Source organism: Sorex araneus, chromosome 4, assembly GCF_027595985.1.
Source record: "Sorex araneus isolate mSorAra2 chromosome 4, mSorAra2.pri, whole genome shotgun sequence".
In the NCBI taxonomy this organism is placed as follows: Eukaryota; Metazoa; Chordata; class Mammalia; order Eulipotyphla; family Soricidae; genus Sorex; species Sorex araneus.
This window is the reverse complement of record NC_073305.1, coordinates 103,966,083-103,988,851: the sequence shown is the minus strand read 5'-3', so window position 1 is coordinate 103,988,851 and position 22,769 is coordinate 103,966,083. Positions and strand designations below refer to the sequence as shown.

At 39.3% G+C, this 22,769-nt stretch overlaps 1 protein-coding gene across 3 annotated transcripts in view; it reads right to left on the bottom strand.

Annotated features, from left to right (window-relative positions):
• Nucleotides 1–22,769, bottom strand: part of SENP6 (SUMO specific peptidase 6) — a 109,142-nt gene that overhangs the window by 80,069 nt on the left and 6,304 nt on the right. For 2 of the 3 annotated variants that reach the window (XM_055137234.1, XM_055137235.1), the window contains exons 2-3: nucleotides 7,120–7,213; nucleotides 4,036–4,096 (exon numbers count right to left, since the gene is read on the bottom strand). The exons of the other annotated variant lie outside the window; for it this stretch is intronic. In XM_055137234.1, coding sequence (XP_054993209.1) covers nucleotides 4,036–4,096; nucleotides 7,120–7,213 — 155 coding nt within the window. The remainder of the gene's footprint in view (nucleotides 1–4,035; nucleotides 4,097–7,119; nucleotides 7,214–22,769) is intronic. 3 annotated transcript variants of the gene reach the window in all.

Here is a 22,769-nt window from a genome sequence, read left to right as displayed (position 1 = left end):
CATAGGCAGAACCTTCCATGACACTGAAGTTAAGGGATCTTATCTTCAAGGATGAAAATCTAGTAGTGACCAAGAAAATGAAAGAAAGATAAACAAATGGGACTACATACATTAAACTAAGACCCTTCTGCACTTCAAAGGAAACAATGACCAGAATACAAAGACAGTCCACAAATGGAAAAAAGTATTTACCCAACATTCACCTGATAAGGGATTAACATATTAGATATATAAGGTACTAAAAGAACTTTACAAGAAAAAATAAATGCAACCCCATCAAAAAATGGGGAGAAGAGATGAACAAGAAATGTCCTTAAAGAAGAAAATCCAAATGACCAAAAAGTCACATGAAAAAGTGCTCTATATCATTAATTTTCAGGGAGACATAAAAGCAACAATGAAATATGATCCCACGTGACAGGCACACACATCCAAAAAGAACAACCACTGCTAGTGTGGACGTGGAGAAAAAGGAATTCTCACTGCTCATGAGTTTGCCCACTGGCCCAATATAGAAAACAATAGAGACAGTCCTCAAAAAACTGGAAACTGAGCTTCTGAAACATAACCCAGCAATACAGCTCTTGAGAATATAGCCCAGTAGCCCAAAGCACAATGCAGAAAAGCCATCTGTACTCCAATGTTCATTGTAGCACGGTTCACAACAGCCAGAATTTGGAAGCAACCTAAGTGCCCAACTCAAGAGAACAGATGAGTGAATAAAAAAGTGAATAAGCTATGGTACAGCTTACATAATGGAACACTACACAGCTGTTCAGAAAAATGAAGTCATTAAATTGGCTTATACATGAGTGAACATGGAAAGTGAAACAAGTCAGAGAGAGGGTCAAATACAATGATGCCATTATCAATAAAAGAAATAATAAAAACCATATAATCATATCAATAGATGCAGATAAAGCATTTGACAAGATCCAGCACCCATTTAAGATGAAAACTCTCAGCAAAATGGGCATCGAAGGAACTTTCCTCAATATAGTCAAAGCCATCAACCACAAGCCCACAGCAAGTATCATTCTCAATGGGGAAAAACTAAAAGCCTTCCCTCTTAGATCGGGTACAAGACAAGGTTGCCCGCTTTCACCACTCCTATTCAATATATAGTACTGGAAGTCCTGGCCATAGCAGTTAGACAAGAAAAAGATATCAAGGGCATACAGACAGGAAACCATCTTTAAGGATGAAACAGCACTGACCATGCAAGTGGAAGCAAACATAAACAAATGGGACTATATCAAACTAAGAAGCTTCTGCACTTCAAAAGAAACAGTGATCAAAATACAGAAGGAGAGCCCACAGAATGGGAAAGAATGTTTACCCAATACCCATCTGATAAGGGATTAAGATCCAGGATATACAAGACACTAGTAGAATTCTATAAGAAAAAAAACCTCCAATCCCATCAAAAAATGGAGAGAAGAAATGAACAGAAGTTTCCTCAAAAAAGAAATACAAATAGCGAAAAGACACATGAAAAAATGCTCCACATCACTAGTCATCAGGGAGATGCGAATCAAAACAAAAATGAGATATCATCTCACACCAGAGACTGGCACACATTCAAAAGAACGAAAGCAACCACTGCTGGTGTGGATGTGGGAAAAAAGGGACACTTGGTGGGAATGCCGAATGGTCAAGCCTTTCTGGAAAACAATATGGACAGTCCTTCAAAAACTAGAGCTTCCATATGACCCCGCAATAGCACTTCTGGGAATATATCCTGAGGATGCAAAAAAGCACAGTAGAAATGACATCTGTACCTATATATTCACTGCAGCACTGTTCACAATAGCCAAAATCTGAAAATAACCCAAGTGCCCTAAAACAGATGACTGGTTAAAGAAACGTTGGTACATCTACACAATGGAACCCTATGCAGCTGTTAGGAGAGATGAAGTCATGAAAGTTGCTTATAAATGGATAGACATGGAGAGTATCATGCTAAGAGAAATGAGCCAGAAAGAGAGGGACAGACATAGAGGGACTGCACTCATTTGTGGAGTATAAAATAACATCACATGAGGCTGACATCCAAGGACAGTAGGTACAAGGCCAGGAAGACTGCCCCATAGCTGGAAAACTGCTTCATGAGCAAAGGGGAGAGGGTAACTGGAATAGAGAAAATAATGGCTGGAGGACTCGGTCAGGATGGGATATGTGTGCCGAAAGTAGATAATGGACCAAACACGATGACATCTCAGCATCTGTGTTGCAAGTCAGGATGCCCAAAAGTAGAGAGAGTATGGGGAATATTGTCTGCCATGGAGGCAGGGGGAGGGTGGGAAAGGAGGGATATACCGGGGATATTGGTGGTGGGGAATGTGCACTGATGGAGGGACGGGTGTTTGATAATTGTGTGATTGCAACCCAAACGTGAAAGCTTGTAACTATCTCAAGGTAATTCAATAAAATTAAAAAAAAAAAAAAAACAATGATGCCAGAGACAATACAAACTAAGGACCAGGAGGATGATCCACAGTAGGAGGCTTAACACAAAGGGGTAAAGGAAGTGCAATTAAGGACAGAGAAGGGACCAAGATGACAACAATAGTTGGAAATGATCACTCTGGACAAGAACTGAGTGCTGAAAGGAAGTAAAGTGGTAACAGTATTGCAAACTACAGTGCCTGAAAGGAAAATGAGAGAGAGAGAGAGAAGGGGCTGGGGGAATGTCTGCCATAAAGGCAGGCTGTGGAGGGGGTAGGGAAACTGGAAACACTGGTGGCAAGATGTCTGCACAGGTGAAAGGATAGGTGTTGGAACATTGTATGACTGAAATTCAATCATGAACAACTTTGTAACTGTATCTCACAGTGATTCAATTAAATTTTTTGAATGTTCCTATTTCATGACATGTGGTAGTTTACTTTTAAATCCTGGGAATGGTTAATTTTTTTCCCCATGTAAATGAATGGCAATGGTCTTCCCAGAACTCCCAAAGTCACCTAACCAAACTATCAATTAAAAACCCTGATTTTGGTAAGAGAGGAAACCAGTATGATAGCAATAGGCCCATTTCTCAAAACTGCCACAATTCAGAAACCTAAAAAAATATTTAAGATGCTTTAATATACACACTTAACACAAAATTAAAAAAAAAAAAAACTAAACTATGCATGACATCACCGTAAGATATATCCAGAGTTCTGGAAATGTCAAAACGTGAAGAAAAACAAAAGTCTCAGATTCACTATAAATAGAATTTTATGTGGTTCAGTAATATTGCAAAAACAAATTAGAAAAATTGGCAAAGGCTATTATCAACAATTATTGAAATGAAGTGGATATGCATAAGAGAAGCTGTTTAAGTGCCAGAGAGATTGTATAGGAGGTAAGGCATTCAGCTTGCATTTGGCCACAGCAGCCACAATCCTAGTTCAGATCTCTTTGACCACACCGCCACAGGTCACTTTTGAGCACAGATCCAGGAATACCCACTATACAACGCAATGTGGCCCAAACCCCATTACAGCTGCAGTGAGAGAAAAAAAAAGTTCAATTTCACAATGAAAGAAATGTAAATTGAGACTACACTGAGATACTTTTCGTCCACTGGTACAGATCAAAAGGTTAACATTGACAAAATCTTGCATAATAGCATCAGCAGTCTCAAGACACTGCTAACGCCATTATAAATCAAGTCTAACATTAGAAATATATCAAAATTGACATAGCAGCTCTACTTCTAAAAATTCACCCTACACATCTATGTAAGACAAACTATACAACAGGCTAATTTACTATTTATTTTAGGAAGAGAAAAGGTACATAGCACAAATATTTTTCATTAAATAGGTGGTATCAGTTCATCAGACACAGGCACTGAAAAAGAGGATAATTTTTAGTTAAAAGTCTAAATGTCTCTGAAAGAATAAACAAGACACTAGGAACAGCACTGGATATGACACATGATTAAAGGCTGGAGGGTAGAGTGGAATATACATTAAAAACATAAGTATCTTGTTGTCAAGTACTGGTTTTTATAACCTAAAAAATTTAGAGAGAAATACTTGCCTTTTTACCCCTTGAAGTTTCAGAATCTTCATCTTCATCTACACTAAGTAGATTTGCCTCACTACATAAAAAATAAGGGGGAGAAGCTTAAGTAACAACTATATTACATACACATTAAGAAATGTTATCATCTTTGCTCACCAAAATAAAAAACCTAGAAGACTTTTTCTATAGCACTATTTTAGGCCTTGCAGACCCAATGATCTGTGTGACAGCAATCTAACTTTGTACATATAAGACACCAGACATAGACTTTTAAGTGTCACTTAAAAAAAAAATGGGGCTGGAGCGATAGCACAGCGGGTAGGGCATTTGCCTTGCACGTGGCCAACCCTGGTTCTATTCCAAGCATCCCATATAGTCCCCTGAGCAGCGCCAGGAGTAACTCCTGAGTGCAGAGCCAGGAGTAACCCCTGTGCATTGCCAGGTGTGACCCAAAAAAGAAAAAAAAAAAAAAAAGACCTACTAATAGAAACAAACCCCTGGACTAAAAGTTTGTTGGTTACTGACAAAAAAGAACAAATACTTTACTGTCTTGGATTTGAAATTAGAAAAGAGAAACAAAACAGAGAGAAGAAACTGATAAGTGTAGCTCAGTGATATATCCCATGCCTGAGAGCTCTGGCTTCACCACAAAAGAAAAAAGAAAACTGGTAAGGAAATTTCAGCAAGGCTGGAAAGATAGTACAGTAGTTAAGACACCTGCCTTGCATGCAGCTGAACCTTTGCACTGCATATGGTCCCCTGAGGCCTTCTAGGTGACCCCTGAGAGCACAGAGCCAGAATTAAATCCTTGGCACTGCTGGATATGGTTCAACTCTGTCCCCCCATCTTAATTTTGGGGCCGTGGACATGGTATAGGGTAAAGTGCTTAATCCCCACCACATATAGTCCCCCAACCCACTACCAGAGGTCACTCCTGAGCACAGAACAAGGAACCGATATAACTCAACACAATACAAACAAAAAGAAAGCAATTATTAGGGTGGACTGGAGTGACAATACAGTGGGTAGGGTATTTGCATTGCACACAGCCAATCTGGGTTCAATTTCAGGCACCCTATAGTCTTCCAAGGCTACCAGGACTGACCCGAGATCAGAGCCAGGAGTAAGCCCTGAGCATCACCAGGCGTGGCCCCCAAATCAGAAAGAAATGGTGAGGGGAGAGAAAGAAAAGGAAAGAAATAAGACAATATTAACTAATAAAAATAATTCTCATGATTTTAACCAAGTAAACCTCTGTGGAAATAAACTCACTGAAAACGGTTGTTGTGATATTCTAAAAGACCTAACATAAAAAAAAGTGTGTTGATCAACATGTTGAAAAAGGTCAAAGTCCCTAAGAATTCACATACATGTACCAAAGAGTGTAATTCATTAATGATACATAACACATAATACCTTTAAAGAGCAAATTTTCATACAAGCATGTGCTTAACAGAACACCAATCTAACAATGAAAGTAAAAGTACATCGTTCTGAAGATAACACTGCTACACTATTTAGTAAAATCCTATTGATAACAAAGCATTTCATTATTTATACTATCCCAACTTCATAAGGTTGTTACAACAAATGCTCAAAAGGTGACATACTTTCTAGTCAACGTTAGATTTCGAAGTCTAAAAACAACAGATAGATTGCATTCTCTACTGTCCACCTGTAATATACTTTCTCTGACTCTCCTTAACAATTTTCTACATGAAACAATTTTACTTTAAAAAATTTATATATATGTATATACATATATATGCAGACACTAAATGGCTAACAAAAATGTACTTCATTTTAAAGTAATCAGAATTTTTTAAAAAAGACTAATACACTGATTTTATGTGAGAAACTTACCAGTTCAAATTTCTCCTTCAAATAAACTTCAGTTCAACATCTGATACGTGAAGGTACATAAAGTGGTAATGATCAGCGGAGCTAGTGCCCAGACAGAAGTGAAGCACCTACAATATTTAGCCAATATATTCTGAATGACTTCTCATATAAAATTTCTAAATGTATTTATAATTTAGATAGAACACAAGGTGTTTATCTGTTTTCTTTTATTTATTCTGGCCAGTAGAAAACCAGATCAGTAAGTTAAGAAACTAAAAGCCAGGATGAATTTGAAATACAAACTTCACAACATGCAAATATGTTAGAATTATTATTAAATTTTTTACACAAGAGTCATTCCAAATACACTAACAAAGTGTAATAAACACTTTGCTTAACTTCTGTCTGGGTGAACAACTATGTTTATCATTAACAGAGATTCTGCTCTCTTTGGTGGCAATCTAATCTACGATTCACTGGAGGTAACTGAAACAATAGCAACAGAAGAAAGATACTATGGAACGTAAACTTTCATGTAAAACTCAGAATCTGGGGGCAAGAATACATAGCACAGCAGGTAGGGTGCTTGCCTCACACACAGCCAACCCAAATCCGACCCTAGCATCCCATATGATCTCCAAAACACATCAAGAATAAACCCTAAGCATACTGGGGGTAACCACAACTCCTACCCACCCCTACCCTCCTCTATCCACCATCCTCCCGAATCCCCCACCGAAAATGAGATCTTGATCCCCCACCCCTTGATCTAGACTCACTTATTCATAATAAATAGTGGCTCTTCAAAAATCACTGTCTCAATGGACTTAGGAGGGTGGGTGGGCAGATCTGGCAATGCTCAGGAGTTACTTCTAGCTCTGCACTCCTGGCAGTGCTTGAGGGACCATATAGGATTCCAGGAAGCAAACCTGGGTCAGCAGCATACAAAGCAAACACCCTACCTACTGTACTATCACTCCAGCCAGGATTTTTTGTTTCATAGTAGAATAACTTCTTTAATTGTAGTATGGCTGATTTTCAATCTAAAGTTGCATATATTACATGTAAATATTACACATTTCAAAGTTGAAATAACAGTGAAATTATTCAGCAATAAAGAATTGCTATTTCTGTCCTCAATACTAATCTTTTAAGAGTTCAGTATTTTAAGAATATTACTTAAAAACTATTTCCATTAACTATAAACTGTCCTAAGAAAATCTTCACTCTCATAATTGAAGGGAAAAAAAATCTTACTCTTTTTCTGTATCTCCTTCACTTTCTTCTCCATGATCAAAGCTCCAATTATTTTTAAAACCTCCATCTCTCTTAGACTCTGATCTAGACAAAGCTGAAATAAAAACAAACTGAGATGAGTATTTTTAATAAACTTCGATATAAAATAAAAATCGAGACTACACAGGTTCTGCTTGCTCTAGATTTTAATGTTTGCCTTTTGATTATTACAAAACATCTTGCTTCTTTTGAAGCAAATCAGAATTAAATTAAAATCTCAATTGACTTGTTTACAATCATTCACTTACATGAATGTATTACACAGAAGCTTCAAATTATAATAAAATGGTGGTGGTAATGGGACAAATGCAAATTAAATATATTTATTTAATAAATAACCCTATATCTCCATGTCTGTTAACTATTTCTCTGAAATTAGCAATTGTAATTCATGATACTATGTCTAGATCACTGAAAAGAAACAAATCAAGGTTTTCTTTTTTTTTTGGGGGGGGGGCGCGCCACACCCAGGGCTACTCAGGAATCAATCCTGGAGGCTAAGGGAACCAAATAGGATGCCAGGGATCAAACTGGGTGGGCTGTGTGCAAGGCAAGCACTATATTACTGCCCAAGTCCCAAAATCAAAGCTTTCTGTGCTGACAATAAGGTGACTTCAATGCCCCAAAAAATTGTAGATCAAAATCAATAATACTTTTTAAAAATTATCTAGGTATATGGTTTAAGAGTTCTGAAGCTACTAGAAAGTGTAAATTTAAAAAAGAGAAAAGTTCTAAAGACAGAATTTAAAATGTCTTAGTACCAAATGATAAAAAACTAATGACGAACAGCCTGAGCTTTAACAAAATTAAAGCTAAAACCTCAAGAAGATTAAAGTGAGACTGGAGAGAAGTACTCCTAAGTGGCATCACTCCAAATGGGTACACTAGAAGAAAAAAAAATTAACCCACAAAAGAGAATAGGAGGCACAAAGATAGCACAGGTTAAGGTCCCTGCCTTGCCTGTAACCCACCTGGTTCAATCCCCAACACTGCATATGATGCCCAAGTACCACTAATGTATAATTTCTGAGTAGAGAGTGAAGAGTAAGCCCTGAGTACTGCTGAGTGTAGCCCTAAAACAAAACAAAGAGTGGTGATAGCTATAATGTCTTGTCCATGAATCTGAGTTCTGAAGGTGAAGTAAAAGACAAAGTGGCATCTACTTGATGGCTAGGAGATTCCTAATTATGAACGTCAATTTACCAGGTCCATGAGCCTAATTTTCAAAATATATAGAGGCCACAAAATTTCATAACTGAAACCATGGACACTTAAGAAAAGATATTTAGTATTACTCAATACTAGGGAAGTACAAATTAGAACAATAAAATACTATTATTCGGATCCATTAGGATGGCAACTTTTAAATTTGATGGATTGATTTTTTAAAATGTTTTCCAAATTCTCTCCCTTTTACTGATTTACTTTTAGTTTACTTTATGCATATAAGAATTCACCACCCAAAATTTCAGTGACATCCCATCACCAATAAGATTCTTTAACCCCTTCTTCCTAACCTCCACCTGTCCTCATTCCTTTCAATAACATCATAGCTTTCACAAATTTATTTTGTTGTTTTTAAGGATGGCTATTAACACAATTGAAAATTTAGTGTTAGCAAAAACATCAAGAAACTAAAAATTTTTGCACTCCTACTGTGAATTTAAAATGGTGTAAACATTTTCTTCAAAAAAAAAAAAAATTCACTCGAGGGGACTGGAGTGATAGTACAGTGGCACCAGCAGCCCAGATGGTCACCAAGCCATCAGGAGTGATTTCTGAGCTCAGAGCCAGGAGTAAGCCCTGAGTACTACCCGGTATGCAAGCCAGTACTCTCCCCACAAAAATAAAATTAAACATGTTACTATATGATCTTCACTTCCACTTCCTGTAAATATAACAAAATAAAAGCATAAACTCAGATATTTTTACACCATACTTTTACACTCGGAATGTACTTCCCACAAAAATGGGGCTGCAGAAAGTGTTTAACAGGCTGGAGTACACAATTTGATGCAACTGGCCCAAATACAAGCCCTGGAATCACATGATTACCCAGGCAAAACTAGAAGCAACCCGGAGGCACAGAGAGTGGAATAGCCCAGAAGTAGCAACTTCTACCCCACTAAAAAAATAAATAACCAAAAAGGGTATTTTTCAATCAATACATTTTCATCAACAGGTAAACAAATAAACAAGGTACACACAGAGTCAATAAGAAATTAAAGGGGCTGGAGTGATAGCACAGCAGGTAGGGCGTTTGCCTTGCACGTGGCCGACCCGGGTTCGAATCCCAGCATCCCATATGGTCCCCTAAGCACCGCCATGGGTAATTCCTGAGTGCAAGGCAAGGAGTAACCCCTGTGCATCGCCAGGTGTGACCCAAAAAGCCAAAAAAAAAAAAAAAAAAGAAAGAAAATCTGATATATGCTACAAAATAGATGGGAAGGAGAGGAGGGGGGAGAGGGAGGTAGATACTTTATAGTAGTACTGTAGAATAGGCAAACTCAGAAAAAGTGGAACCAAAGTTACCTCTGAAGGGAAAGAGGAGTAAGGGTCATCTTTTCTAATGGGTACAGAATGTCTGTTTAGGATGACTAAAAAAAAAAATCTAAAGCTTACAATAGTCATGTTATGAGTCTATGTCTTCTTTGTTCAGTTTTGGAGGTTACAATAAAAGTTATTTTGAAGGGGAAAAAATAGCCTCAAAATAACCAGCAAATATAAACTCTAAGGAAAAAATAAAATTTAATACACGGTTAAAATAAGCTTTAAAGAATGAGTTCACAGGAGCTGGAGTGATAGCACAGTGGGTAGGGCGTTTGCCTTGCACGCGGCCGACCCGGGTTCAAATCCCAGCATCCCATATGGTCCCCTGAGCACCGCCAGGGGTGATTACTGAGTGCATGAGCCAGGAGTGACCCCTGTGCATTGCTGGGTGTGACCCAAAAAGCAAAAAAAAAAAGCCAATTTTAAGGCCAAATGCCACCAATCTATTGAGTAACAGCCAACAAATATTACCATCTCTGAAAATAATGTGATTGGATCAAATTTAAATGACTATGCTGCCCCTTTTCATATCACAGTACCAAGAATTCCTATAATGAAGGCTCCACCACCAATCAATAACTGCCAGGAAGGGAAAGGAGGTGTATCGGCGCAGAAATAGGCAAGGTGGAATGACAGTAAAATCTATAGTAAATACCAGGCTAGTCCAAAGCACCCTACTATGGGCTGTGAACTGCAGTTTAACTGTAGCCATGGGGGTCCCTGTCATCCCGTTGCTCATGGATTTGCTCGAGCGGGCACCAGTAACATCTCTAATTGTGAGACTTATTGTTACTGTTTTTGGCATATCCAATACGTCACGGGTAGCTTGCCAGGCTCTGCCGTGCGGGCTCCATACTCTCAATAGCTTGTCGGGCTCTCCGACAGGGGCGGAGGAATTGAACACGGGTCACCAGCATGAAAGGCGAATGCCCTATTGCTCTGCTATCGCTCCAGCCCAGCCATGGGGGTACAGGGTGGTAAACGATTTTAATTCTTGGAAAATACAATAGGGGACCACAACAGGGTACTCGGGGGTTATGCTCTTCAGTATTCAGTATGACATGCAAAGCATGAATGCCAGAACTGAGGAAGTGCAATCCACTTCTTCAGCCTGTGTGGATTGTAGTTTTTAAGTATGCAATTAGGGGACCAGACAAATAGTACAGTGGGTAGAGCACTTGCTTTGCACGCAGTCCGACCCCTGTTACCAGATGGTCCCCGAAGCCCAGAGCCTGCTCCAAGGATGGCTGAGTGAGACCCAAAAACAAACAAAAACTTTAAAAGTATGCAATTAGTTTGAAAAAGCTGGGAAGAAAAAATGTAAGGTTTTCCTAAGACAAAATTTGAGGAAATTAGTTAAATCTTGAAAAAAATATTAAAAGTTCTTTGGAGAAAGAAAATACATAGGTCAGAAAATCAGACGTATAATAAAAAAATCATCAGAAGAAATAAGGGAAGATAAAATAAAAACCTATCTTTATTAGATTTTTATTTACAATAACAATTTGCTCAAGTTGCTCAAAATAAAAATACATTTGATTATGTAAGCCTCATCAATAATATATGGGATTAGATAATGGTATTAAAATCATTCTATCTGCATGTTAAAAATTAGTAAAGGAACAAACATGATAACCTCTCAGTACCTATATTGCAAACCATAATGCCCAAAGCAGGTGGAGTTGGGGGAGAGAAAGGAAGGGATGAAGGGAGGAGAGGAACAAAGTGCCTGCCACAGAAATAGGCTGGGGGAAGTGGAGGGAAACTTGGGGATGCTGGTGGTGGGAAATGTACACCTGTGGAGGGATGGGTGTTGGAACATGGCATGACTGAAACCCAATATGATCAGCTTTGTAACTCGATCTCACAGTGACTCATTTTAAAAAATTAAAAATAACTAAAATAAAATCATTCTATTGCTGTAAGATTTTCATACTACCTATGCAGTAATGCTATCTGAAAGTGAATTTAGATTAGTTGTAAATATTCAAACTATTTAAAAGCAACCACTAAATTTTAAAAATAATTAACTGAAATGCAAGTGAGAAAAAAAAATGAAAGCAGAGCCTGAGAGATAGTACAGCAATCAGGCACGTTACTTGTTCACAGCCGCCCCCAAGCATCACATAGGGGCACCTCTAGCACTTCCAGGAGTCATTTCAGAGCAGAGCCAGAGGGCTGTGGTTCCAAAACACAAAAATTTAAACATATAAAATGAACAATTTAAAAATTTTAAAAGGGGGGAAAGGGTCAGGAAAAAGAAAGGAGGACCAGGATTAAAGAAACAGTACTGGAATTAAAGTGCTTGCCTTGCACCTGGACAACTCAGGTTTGATCACCAGCATATATGGTACCCCAAGCACTGTTAGAAATGATCCTCAAGGACAGAGCCAGCAGCAGGGTGTGTGTGTTCCAAAAGAAACAAAATCAATGGGGAAAATTTTTTTTGAGAAGAAATGCAACAAATAGAAAATAGTAAAAAATATGATCTATTTGGCACGATAGGTATACACGGATAAGGTTTACAACAGCAGACTTGCGTGCTGCCAACTCCAGTTGGATTCTTGGCACCACATTAAGTCCTGGATTACCACTGGGTAATCCCTGTGAACTGAACTTGGAGTAAACCCTAAATACACCTGGGTATGGCCCAACCCCCTATATGTCTATTAAATCTACCTGTACCAATAATCACTTAATATACAGCAATTCAAAATACATAAATTGAGGTATTTATTAATTGCTTATTAGAGTGATCAAAAAAGAAAATACAACTGTGTGCTATCTACAAGAAACCTACTTTAAATTAAAAGACACTGGAGCCAGAGAGGCAGTACGTAGAGTAAGGTGCTTGCCCTCCATGCAGTTGATCTGGGTTCAAATTCCCAGCACCCTATACAGTCCCAATCCCACTAGGAGTGATCTCTAAACATACAGTCTGGAGTAAATCCTAAACTCCATAGGTGTATGGGTGTAGCTCCCAACCCCAACTCACCTTACAAAAAAAAAAAAAAAAAAGACAGATCGAAAAGTAATGGGTAGGGCAGAGAATCTGGCTCAAGTGGCAGTGTACGTGACTAGCATATGCATGGCCCTGAGTTTAATCCCTGGTTCTGCGAGATCTCCCACAAATCGCCAAGGAAGAGCACCATTGCTGGGAGTGGTCCCAGACTCCATTTTCAGCACCATTAGGTAAGTTCTCATTGAAAAACTAAAGGAGAAATATATGCATGTTAACAATAGCCAAAAAGCAGATGTCAAAGTAAGGAATGTTGTTAAGGATAAACAGGGCACATTATAAAAGTGGTGGGGCCAGAGTGATCATATGAGTAGAGTGTCTGCCTTGCATGCAGCTGACCCACTTTCAATCCCAAGCATCCCATATGGTTCCTCGAACATTGCCAGTACTAATTCCTGAGCGCAGAGCCAGGAATAACCCCTAAACTGGGTGTGGCTTAGCCCCCCCCAAGAAAATAATAAATGTATAAAGATACATTTAAAACCAAATAATATACAAGTGGTACCAAGAAGACAACAATCCTTAACATACAAGAATCTGAGTGCCAATCTACAGAAGCAGAAGAGAACTCAAGGTGAAATAAGTGAATCCTCTCTAATAGTAGACTTCAACACACCTCTATCAATAAACAATACGAATATAGATAAACTTTATTACACAACAATCCCCTCAAGATAACTGACAACATGGACTGTTCTATGCCACAATACACAGTTTTTTCTCAAGTGCTCATGCTCACTGATTATACAATCATCAGATCGCATTATTAGTTACAAACCACACCTTAGCAAAGCTAAAGAAACAAATCATACAATTCTTGATCACAACATAAACTAGGAATCAGTTAATAGGTATTATTCATCAGTTAACAGGAGGTTAAACATTATTCTCTACAACACATGGATCAAGGAAGAAATCTGAGATATATGATACCACTTTGAGATAAATGGAAATGAAAACTAAGTTCCCAATTTGAGAAGTACTTAACAGCAGTGTTCTAGGGAAATTTCTAATACTGAATGCATATATTAGAAAAGAAAAATTTAAAGTAATTAACCTAAGATTAATCTTTAATAGCTAATTCTAGAGCAAACAGAAAAAAGCATAATAAGCATAGCAAAACCAAAAAAATTAAACAAGAAAAAAATGGGAAGCAACAGACCCTAAAGTCATTTCTTTGGAAAGACTGAAAAGAAAACAGCTAGTGAGTCTTTTTATTTATAATAATAATAATAATAATAAATATATTTTATTTATTATAAATAAAATAAATTTATAATAACCTGGTTGGCCGCGTGTAAGGCTAACACCCTACCCGCTGGGTGTGACCCAGAAAGCAATAATAATAATAATAATAATAATAATAATAATAATAATAATATTTTCCAGCCTTATAGTCCCGATAAAAATACTGAATGCCCTGAACAAAACACCATGACCTCTTAGCACTTGTATTGCAAACCATAATGCACAAAAGAAAAAGAAGAGAGCAAGCAAGAAGGAAAGTGTCTCCCATAGAGGGAGGCTGGGGGTGGGGTGGGGGGGGGAGTGGGGTGTTGGGGGATGGTGGTAGGGAAACAGGGGACGATGGAGGTGGGAAATGTACACTGATGGAGGGATGGGTGCTGGATCATTGTATGACTGAAACCCAATTATGAACAGTTTTGTAATGGTCTATCTCATAGATATTCAATTAAAAACTTAAAAAAAAAAGTGGAGTTCATGCCAAATTCAATCAGCCTTATCAATGATTGAATAAATATCATTACTCCTACATTAAAAAAAAAAGGTAATATTTTAGCAGGTCAGAGAAGAGTAAAGGGAGTGGAGTAGAGGGGGGCTAAGAGCCCTTGCCCGGCATGCTGCCAATCCTGGTCAGTTTCCAGGATGGACCACAAAGTCCCCCCAAACACCATCAGAATCACCAGGAGTGATTCTCTGAGCTCAGAGCAAGAATGAAAGATCCTGGGGCTAAAGCAATAGCACAGCAGGTAGGGCATTTGCCTTGTACGCCGCTGACCCAGGTTCGATTCCCAGCATCCAATATGGTCCCCTGAGCACCGCCCGGAGTAACTCCTGAGTGCAAAGCCAGGAGGTAACCACTGTGTATTGCCGGGTGTGACCCAAAAAGCAAAAAGCAAAAAAAAAAAAAAAAAAAGAATGAAAGATCCTAAGCACAGCCAGGTGTGGCCCAAAAATAAAAAAATTATATACCACTATCAAGTGGCTTTTGCTCCAACTATTCAGGTTTCACACGTTTGAAAATGACTGATTTGCTCAAGCAGGCACCGCCGAGATGTGATCCCGGGGGCCGCACACATGTGCGGCCTCTCCGCAGCTGCACAAGCGTGAATCCAGACCCAGCAAAACCTCTTTCGGCGTGGGCAACTCCTCGCAGAATGTCTCCAGCCTGAGAACTAAGCCTTGGCCCCGTGCCCGCCCAGGAGGGGGATTTCCCTCCCTCCCTCCCTCCCTCCCTCCCTCCCTCCCTCCCTCCCTTCCTTCCTTCCTCCCTCCCTTCCTTCTTCCTTTCTTCTTCCTTCCTTCTTCCTTCTCCCTCCCTCCCTCCCTCCCTCCCTTCCTTCCTTCCTTCCTTCCTCCCTCCCTCCCTCCCTCCCTTCCTTCCTTCCTTCCTTCCTCCCTCCCTTCCTTCTTCCTTCCTTCTTCCTTCCCCCTCCCCCCTCCCTCCCTCCCTCCCTTCCTTCCGGATTTCTCTCTCTCTCTCTCTCTCTCTCTCTTCGGATGAAGGGCGCGGTGTCCGCCATATTATGAAGACCACAGATTGGATTTTCAAGCCTGCAATGATCCAATATCTGGAAGAAATCTCCCTGGACTTAGTTATTAAAGTACGGAAATTCAAAACCGCACGGCCGCAATAGTTACAAGGCGGGGGGTGGGGGGGCGGGATGGGAGGTGTGTGGGGGGGTCTTTTTTTTTTTTTGGTGGTGGTATATGGGTGCTGGTGAAGGGATGGTTGTTTCAGCATTGTATAACTGAGACCTAAGCCTGAAAGCATTGTAATCTTCCACATGGTGATTTAATAAAATAAAATTTTTATTTAAAAAAAAACAATGAAGATACCAGTTCTCACAGATTTGACACAACTGCAGCCATGTTCTCAGCAAGTTATTTTATTGATGCCAAAACACTGTCTCTAAATTTTAAAAGAAAAAATAATCGCCAGATAATACTTGAGTATAGAAAAATCTAGAAGAATACCTGCCCTTAGACCTACTAAAAAGCTATAATAATCCAATCACCATGGTATTGTCAAAAGAATAGGCAAATATTAACAGAAGAGAAAGTTCAGAACAGAATCACAAAGTAGAGGCAATAAAATTAAGATATCTTTCCAACAAGTACTCTTCCTTAAGATAGTGGACTCAAAGGCAATAAGCACATAGGATTCCCAAACTACCACCAAGTGTGGCCCAAAAACCCAACACCTGCCCCCCCAATCAGTCACAAAAGAACTCTAACATTCCAACCTAAAAAACCAACAGAGTAGATAATGTGAACAAGTAACATACACTAACCCATCAAAGGAGCAGAAGATACAGTACAGTGGGTAAGGCTCTTGCCTTACATGTAACCCATCTAGGTTTGATAGCTGAGACAACATATGGTCCCCAGAGTCCCACCAAGAGTGATCCCTAAGCAGACACAAAAGTAAGTCCTGAGCCAGCCAGATGTGGCTGTAAAACAAATAAAAACACAAAACTACCCACTGACTGTGACTCAATAGTAAAGGTGCATGTCTTGCATGTATAAGACCTGGGTTCAGTCCCTGGCACTGAAAACATGATAATAAGGTATTTTTTTTTCGTTCTCTCATACATCCTAAATAGGAATTAAATAAGTTGGCACTTGGTATTTTTTATGCTTAATAAACACTGAATAATTTAATATAGTTATAAAAATACTCAACCTCACTATAAAATGATATTATAAATTAAAATCACTGTCTGGTTAACACCTCCTGGAAACTCTAAAATATCTGACACCAAATAGAGAATGATGTGCATAAACAGAAACTTTAAAACTGTGAGTGGAATCATTTAGAGATCAATTTAGTAATAGTTAGAAGTTGAAATTGCATGTGCCCTACAATTTGTCAATTTTATTGCTAAGGGTTACACTAGGTTAGGTGTCAGCAAAGTATATCCAAATAAATCTAGTGTGTCCTCTTTTTATAAGGTCGTTAGGTTAAGAATGGGTGGGGGTGGGAGGAGAGAGCAAAAGGAGTTATGAAATGTGATTACATGAAATTCAAACATTAGTATCCAATTGGAACAGTCACACTCATTTACTTCTGTATTATCTATGACATTTTCTTGCTCAAATGGCAAGCTCTTCCAGCAAAAAAAAAAAATCAGTTAATAAATACCTCAGTCAAGAGAGAAAGAAGAGAAGTGACTATGATAGCAGCAGGGGAGGCTGGGGGCTGGAAGGCTGAGAGGTTGGTAGGAGCGAAACTGGGGGCACTGGTGGTGGGAAATGTACACTGTTGAAAGGATGGGTATTGGAATATTGTATGACTGAAACCCAATCATGAACAACCTTGTAACTGTGTATCTCACAAATATTCAATTAAAAAAAAAAGTAAAGTAGGAAATGGTCAATTTTGTGGTTACTAGACAGCAACCAGAACATTAATATTTAGATTAGTGCACATTTTAGCAAATTTATGGTATTAAATAAACATCTGTCTAAATATAGTCTATCATTGTCAGTCGGCAAATAGTATGATGATGTTAGAATTACTGAAAATTTCTACCTTCGATGAAATTGAAATTGAAAAGCATCCCCAAAGTAGTTACTTTAAAATATATAATTTCCAAAAGCAATTATTTCAAACTGGTGCATACCAAGTTCTAAAGTGTCAGAAAAGGAAAAACTCAGAAATGGACTTTGAGATAAATGTTTCCAAAACAAGAGGATTTCAAGGTAGCAGGAGAACTCAGTAAGATGGGCAAATCAAACAATCATAAAAAAATCAAATGCCCAAGCAATTCAACAAGGCAAAAGCTGACAAAGCTTTATAATTAAACAAAAGATAAACTTGAGAAACAAGCAAACCCTCTGTATGTAAGAAAAGGGAAATTAAGAGGCTAGTAAATTAATGCTGACAAAGACTGTCAGACTTCTATAATGGCAAAACTGATTTTATCTTTGATAATAGAGAAAGAAGACTAACTTGGACTGAAGGAGATTAAACGCCAAAATATTTGGCATCCTATCTCATGCAAACTGCATTCGTAAGAGACAGGAGACAGTGACTTTCATGAAGGCAGAATTAACAAAGGTTATGGTGATAAGAAGTAATAGCTACACCCCTGTTCAACCTGTAGGCTTAAGGAGCAGCATCAGCCTGTGGAAATTTCCTGGCAGTTCACCAGAAATTTCTCATCTGATCAAGTAGTGGCAAAGCAGCAGCAGATATTGCACTAGCTAAAAAATTATAATTTTATTACACTGGAATTAGTAAATGAAATACTATCTACATTATTTTTTCTTTGTCGTAGCAATTAGTCTACAGATAAATTCTATTTTCCCTGATAAGTATATAAAGGTTGAAGAACAATGAGCTATACCATGTCTCCAAGATTTATGGCAGATTAAGATATAACATCATCGGCTAACATCCAGAGAGAGACTTAAAAACAAGCTCTCAGAAGCGTGTGGCCGCAAAGCGGCCACTCGATATCTTTAGCCTACTTCTCCCTCTGGGAGAAACTGGCAGTCTTCTGAGTTTCCTGCCCACATGGGACAGCCTTGCAAGCTTCCCATGGTGTATTCATATGCAAAATCCAGTAACAAGCTGGATCTCATTCCCCTGACCCTGAAGAGCCCCCAGTGCAACATCGTTGGGAGGGCTGAGTCGAGATGGACTTCTAAGATCTCAGGGAAAGGACGAAATGTTACTAAGCCCGCCCGAGAAATCAGTGATTAACGGGATATTGTGATTGTGAAGATATAGCAGATTGTGAGAATACGAAGTGTTTACGATTTTTTTTAATATAATAAAGAACAAGTTACAGGAACTGGAATGATAGTACAGTGGGTAGGGTGCTTGCCTTGCATGCAGCTCTCACGGATTTGATCCCTGGCACTCCTGAGGCAATGATCCCTGAGTTCAGAGCCAGGAATAAGTCCTGAGCACTTATTTTTGGGCCAGGTGTGGCCCAAAAACAAAAACAAACAATAGCAATTTGCTATGGGTGTAAGGGAATCTATTGCTATTGCTCTTTACTGTCCAGAAAAAATATCTTCCATGGTTGGAGAAATTTGTTTTTACTATATAGTAGCAGTCTGTTTTTTCTCCCTTTCCTATTTTAAAGATTGCAGCAATAAATGTGGGTAGGAAAATAACCCTATTGAAAATCAAGCTAAACATATTTGAAATAGCAAAAACAGCTCCAGAGATAAAATCAGAATACTGACTTATCTTTTACTATTCACTGCACTTCACTTAATATTCACTTACCACTTACTATAACTTTTCATATGAACTCAAGGTAGTCACTGGTAACTTGGGACAAGTGTGCAAACATTCCAGTTTGCATGGACAGTCCCAATTTTAGCACTAAAAGTCTATGTCCTCAGGACACAAAGGTCATTTTAGAGAAGATGAATTTAAGAACGTACAAAACCATAAGGTAGTCCAAAAAGTAAGCTGCTGAGCAAAACTTTTTAGTGTCAGATGGATACCATAATCTACCTTCTGCAAGTGATCTTTTTGTTGATTTTATTGTTGTTTGATTTGGGGAACTACTCTCCAAAACTCAGCGGTACACAGGGGACCATATAATGTTGGGTAACAAACTCAGATCTCTTGTCTGTAATCCAGCCTAAGGGATCTCACTGGCCCTACTCACTGTCATTTTTTGCTGAGGTTGGCAACTATAACTTGCAGTTCACAATAACGAATCATCTATTGTTGTATCATTCAAAATAATGTGACTAAGTGTACAAGTCAAATGGGTTGTAACTATGATCATTAAGCTGTCTCTGACTTAGTTTTCTTATCATTAGTTTCCTTTTTAATATTGAAAATTGTGAACACGTTTTCTAAGACTTCAGGAAATAAAAATGACAAAGACTAACATATTCAGAAAGATTAGACATCACCAAATAAAATTTTTCTATTTGCAGTATTAGAGATTCCTGATTCCATTTCTTATCAAAGAAGTCAAATCAATATTTATGTTGCTATGTACACCTTTGAAATAAAGTACAAACTGCTCCAATCACTCATTTTACTGGGGTTCGGGGGTGGGGCCAAACCAGAGGTGCTCAGGGGATAATCCTGGCTGTGCTCAGGAATAACCCCTAATGGTGCTCAGGGGACAACCTGTGGTGCTGGGAATTCAAACCAGGGTCAGTAGGGTGAAATGAAAGGTAAGCACTTTAACCCCTGTCTATCTCTCCTACCCTGCAATTACTTTATTGAAACTGACATAACATTGCTTTACACAGATGGGTTTTAGGGGTACAATTTCATGACTTTCCTATGTCATTCCATCACACACAACCACCAAATCACTACACCACAGTACACAGCAGCCCCTTTCCCCTACCCAATTCCCCCACTCCCTCCCTTCTATAACCACAGCCTTTCATTAGATTTGTCTGTTTCTTTATCTTTCTGTGCATCCTGAGTGATCTATTCTTGTCTGTGTCTTTTTCCTTCTATTTCACTTACCATGATCCCCTACAATTCCCTCTATATTGTCAAGAAACATAACATTCCATTTTTTCCCTCATGACTGACTTATTCCCCATTGTGCATATATATTCATTTGTCAGTCACTGAGCATTTGTTGTTCTCATATCATAGGACCTCTAGTAAATAGTGCTATAATGAACATTAAGTTTGCGTGTATCTTTTCAAATTAACGTGTTTATATTCTTTGGATGAAGGAACCAGCAGAGGAACCCAGGTGTTCGGTACCCGGGGCTGAGATCTCCAAGCCTGCTTGGATCTTGACTGGGACTCTTTTGCCCAGATCCCCAATTTTCCAGTAGCTAGGCAGTCACACCCAGAAAATGTGCCCCCCCCCCCCCACACACACAGTGTAATCCCATCAGCAACCAACATCCAGAGACCATAAAACCAAGCTCCCGGAAGCCCATGGCCACCTCGCATGCAATATCTGATAGCCTAATTCTCCCTCTCAGAGATCCTGCCTAGCTACCCTGAGTTCCCTGTCCTGCCCACATGGGAGAGCCTAGCAAGCTCCCCGTGGCATATTCATATGCCAAAACCAGTAACAATGATGATTCTCATTCCCCTGACCCTGAAAGCGCCTCCAATGCGGCACCATTGAGAAGGATGAGTAAATAGAGGCTTCTAAAATCTCAGGGCTAGGACGAATGGAGACGTTACTGAGACCGCTCGAGAAAATCTACGATCAACAGAATGATGATGATGATGATAATGATGATGATGATGATGATGATGATATTCTTTGGATACCTTGGCATGGAACTGCTGACTCTAACAGTAGATTCATCCATCTCCAGAGATGCCAGACTAATTTACATTCCCAAAAAAAGTGTAAGAGGGTTCCCATTTCTCCATAATTACTACCAACACTACTTTCTGTAAATTTTGATGTAGAAAATTCTCACAGGTATAAAGTAGACTCACATCTTTTATTTGATTTGCATTTCTGATAATTAGCAATAAACATTTCTTTCTTGGTCTATTGTAGGATGACATTACTTTGCCCTTTCCCTCCTTGCCACAAGTAGCTTGTCCCGGTTTTACCCAGAGTTTAGGCTTACCCCAGTCTCACCCACCAAGGTGTTCCCGAATCTCTCCCATCCCTTTGTTTAGCTATAATCACTTCTCCATGTTCTCTTCCCCAAAACAGTTAATCCGTGGCTTTCCCTTAATCTGACTGCTAATTTGCAAGGTCAGACCTTCCTAGGATACTGAATTTATATTATATAAGTTAATATTGCCTTTCTCCTCTTCTTGTGCCTTTTGAATAATTTACTTTAAAGCTATGTCTGTTTTGTATAGACACAAGAAGACAATATTATGTTTTTATAACTTGGGAATTAATTGGCCTCAAATATTATTCCCTCCCGGGCCTCTGCTTTCTCCACTTAAGCCTCAGTTGCCCTCAGTTCCTAGCACCCCAAAGTAGGGTCCCCGACGTGGGACGGGAAGGATCCAAGGCAAGCGGTGAGTTATGTGCTACCCTGGCATCGAGATGGGCCTGGCCAAAGTGCCTAATTCTTAACTATAAGTTAAGAGCTTGATCATAGACAAATGCTGTCATGATCCAATAGTAATTATGAGACTGGGACCCTGCCAGGAAGATAGGAAAGACTGATCTGGCCTGAGCACTGTAGTCTGAGACTGAGATGGCCCCAGGAGAGCAATTCTATAAGCTTTAATGCATCTCTTATTGTGTCCATACAAAATGATTAATATTATGAATTCTTATATGTTTGCTGGCTGAGGAGAAGAGAAACACATTCATGGGACTCCGCCCTTGGGTGGATCCTCCTGCTGAAAGAGAATTAAGTCCTAGGAGATGCATCCCCTAAGGGAAAGGAACCTTACCCTATTGATGGGGACCACACCTATGTGTATGCCCCAACCCCCTCATGCTGTGGAGATTTAACTAGGCTGTAAGAGTGGGTTGGGGGGCCAGATCCACAGGGCCAGATCCATGGGGAGAGATCCAGGAGAGCAGGAGAGAAGCGGAGGGAGAGAATGAAATAAACGGATGGAGCAACCAGTTTGGCCTTCTTCCTTCTTCCTTCCGTCGCCTGCCCTCGACTGACAGCACACACAGCGGTTCTGGGGCACCGGACGCGGGCGGTGAGACAGAGCCGCCCGGAGAGCCCGCGAGTGCTCGCGCCCCCTCAGCGAGCATTAGTTTTTTACAGTCTATCACCTACTTTTTTTTTTTAGCTTTCCAAACTATAACTATGTTGAAAAAATACATGTAACAGGTGGGAAAGATGGCTGTGCAAAACTGACCTTGACTGAATGAGAGACTGACACCCAAGAATAGTAGAG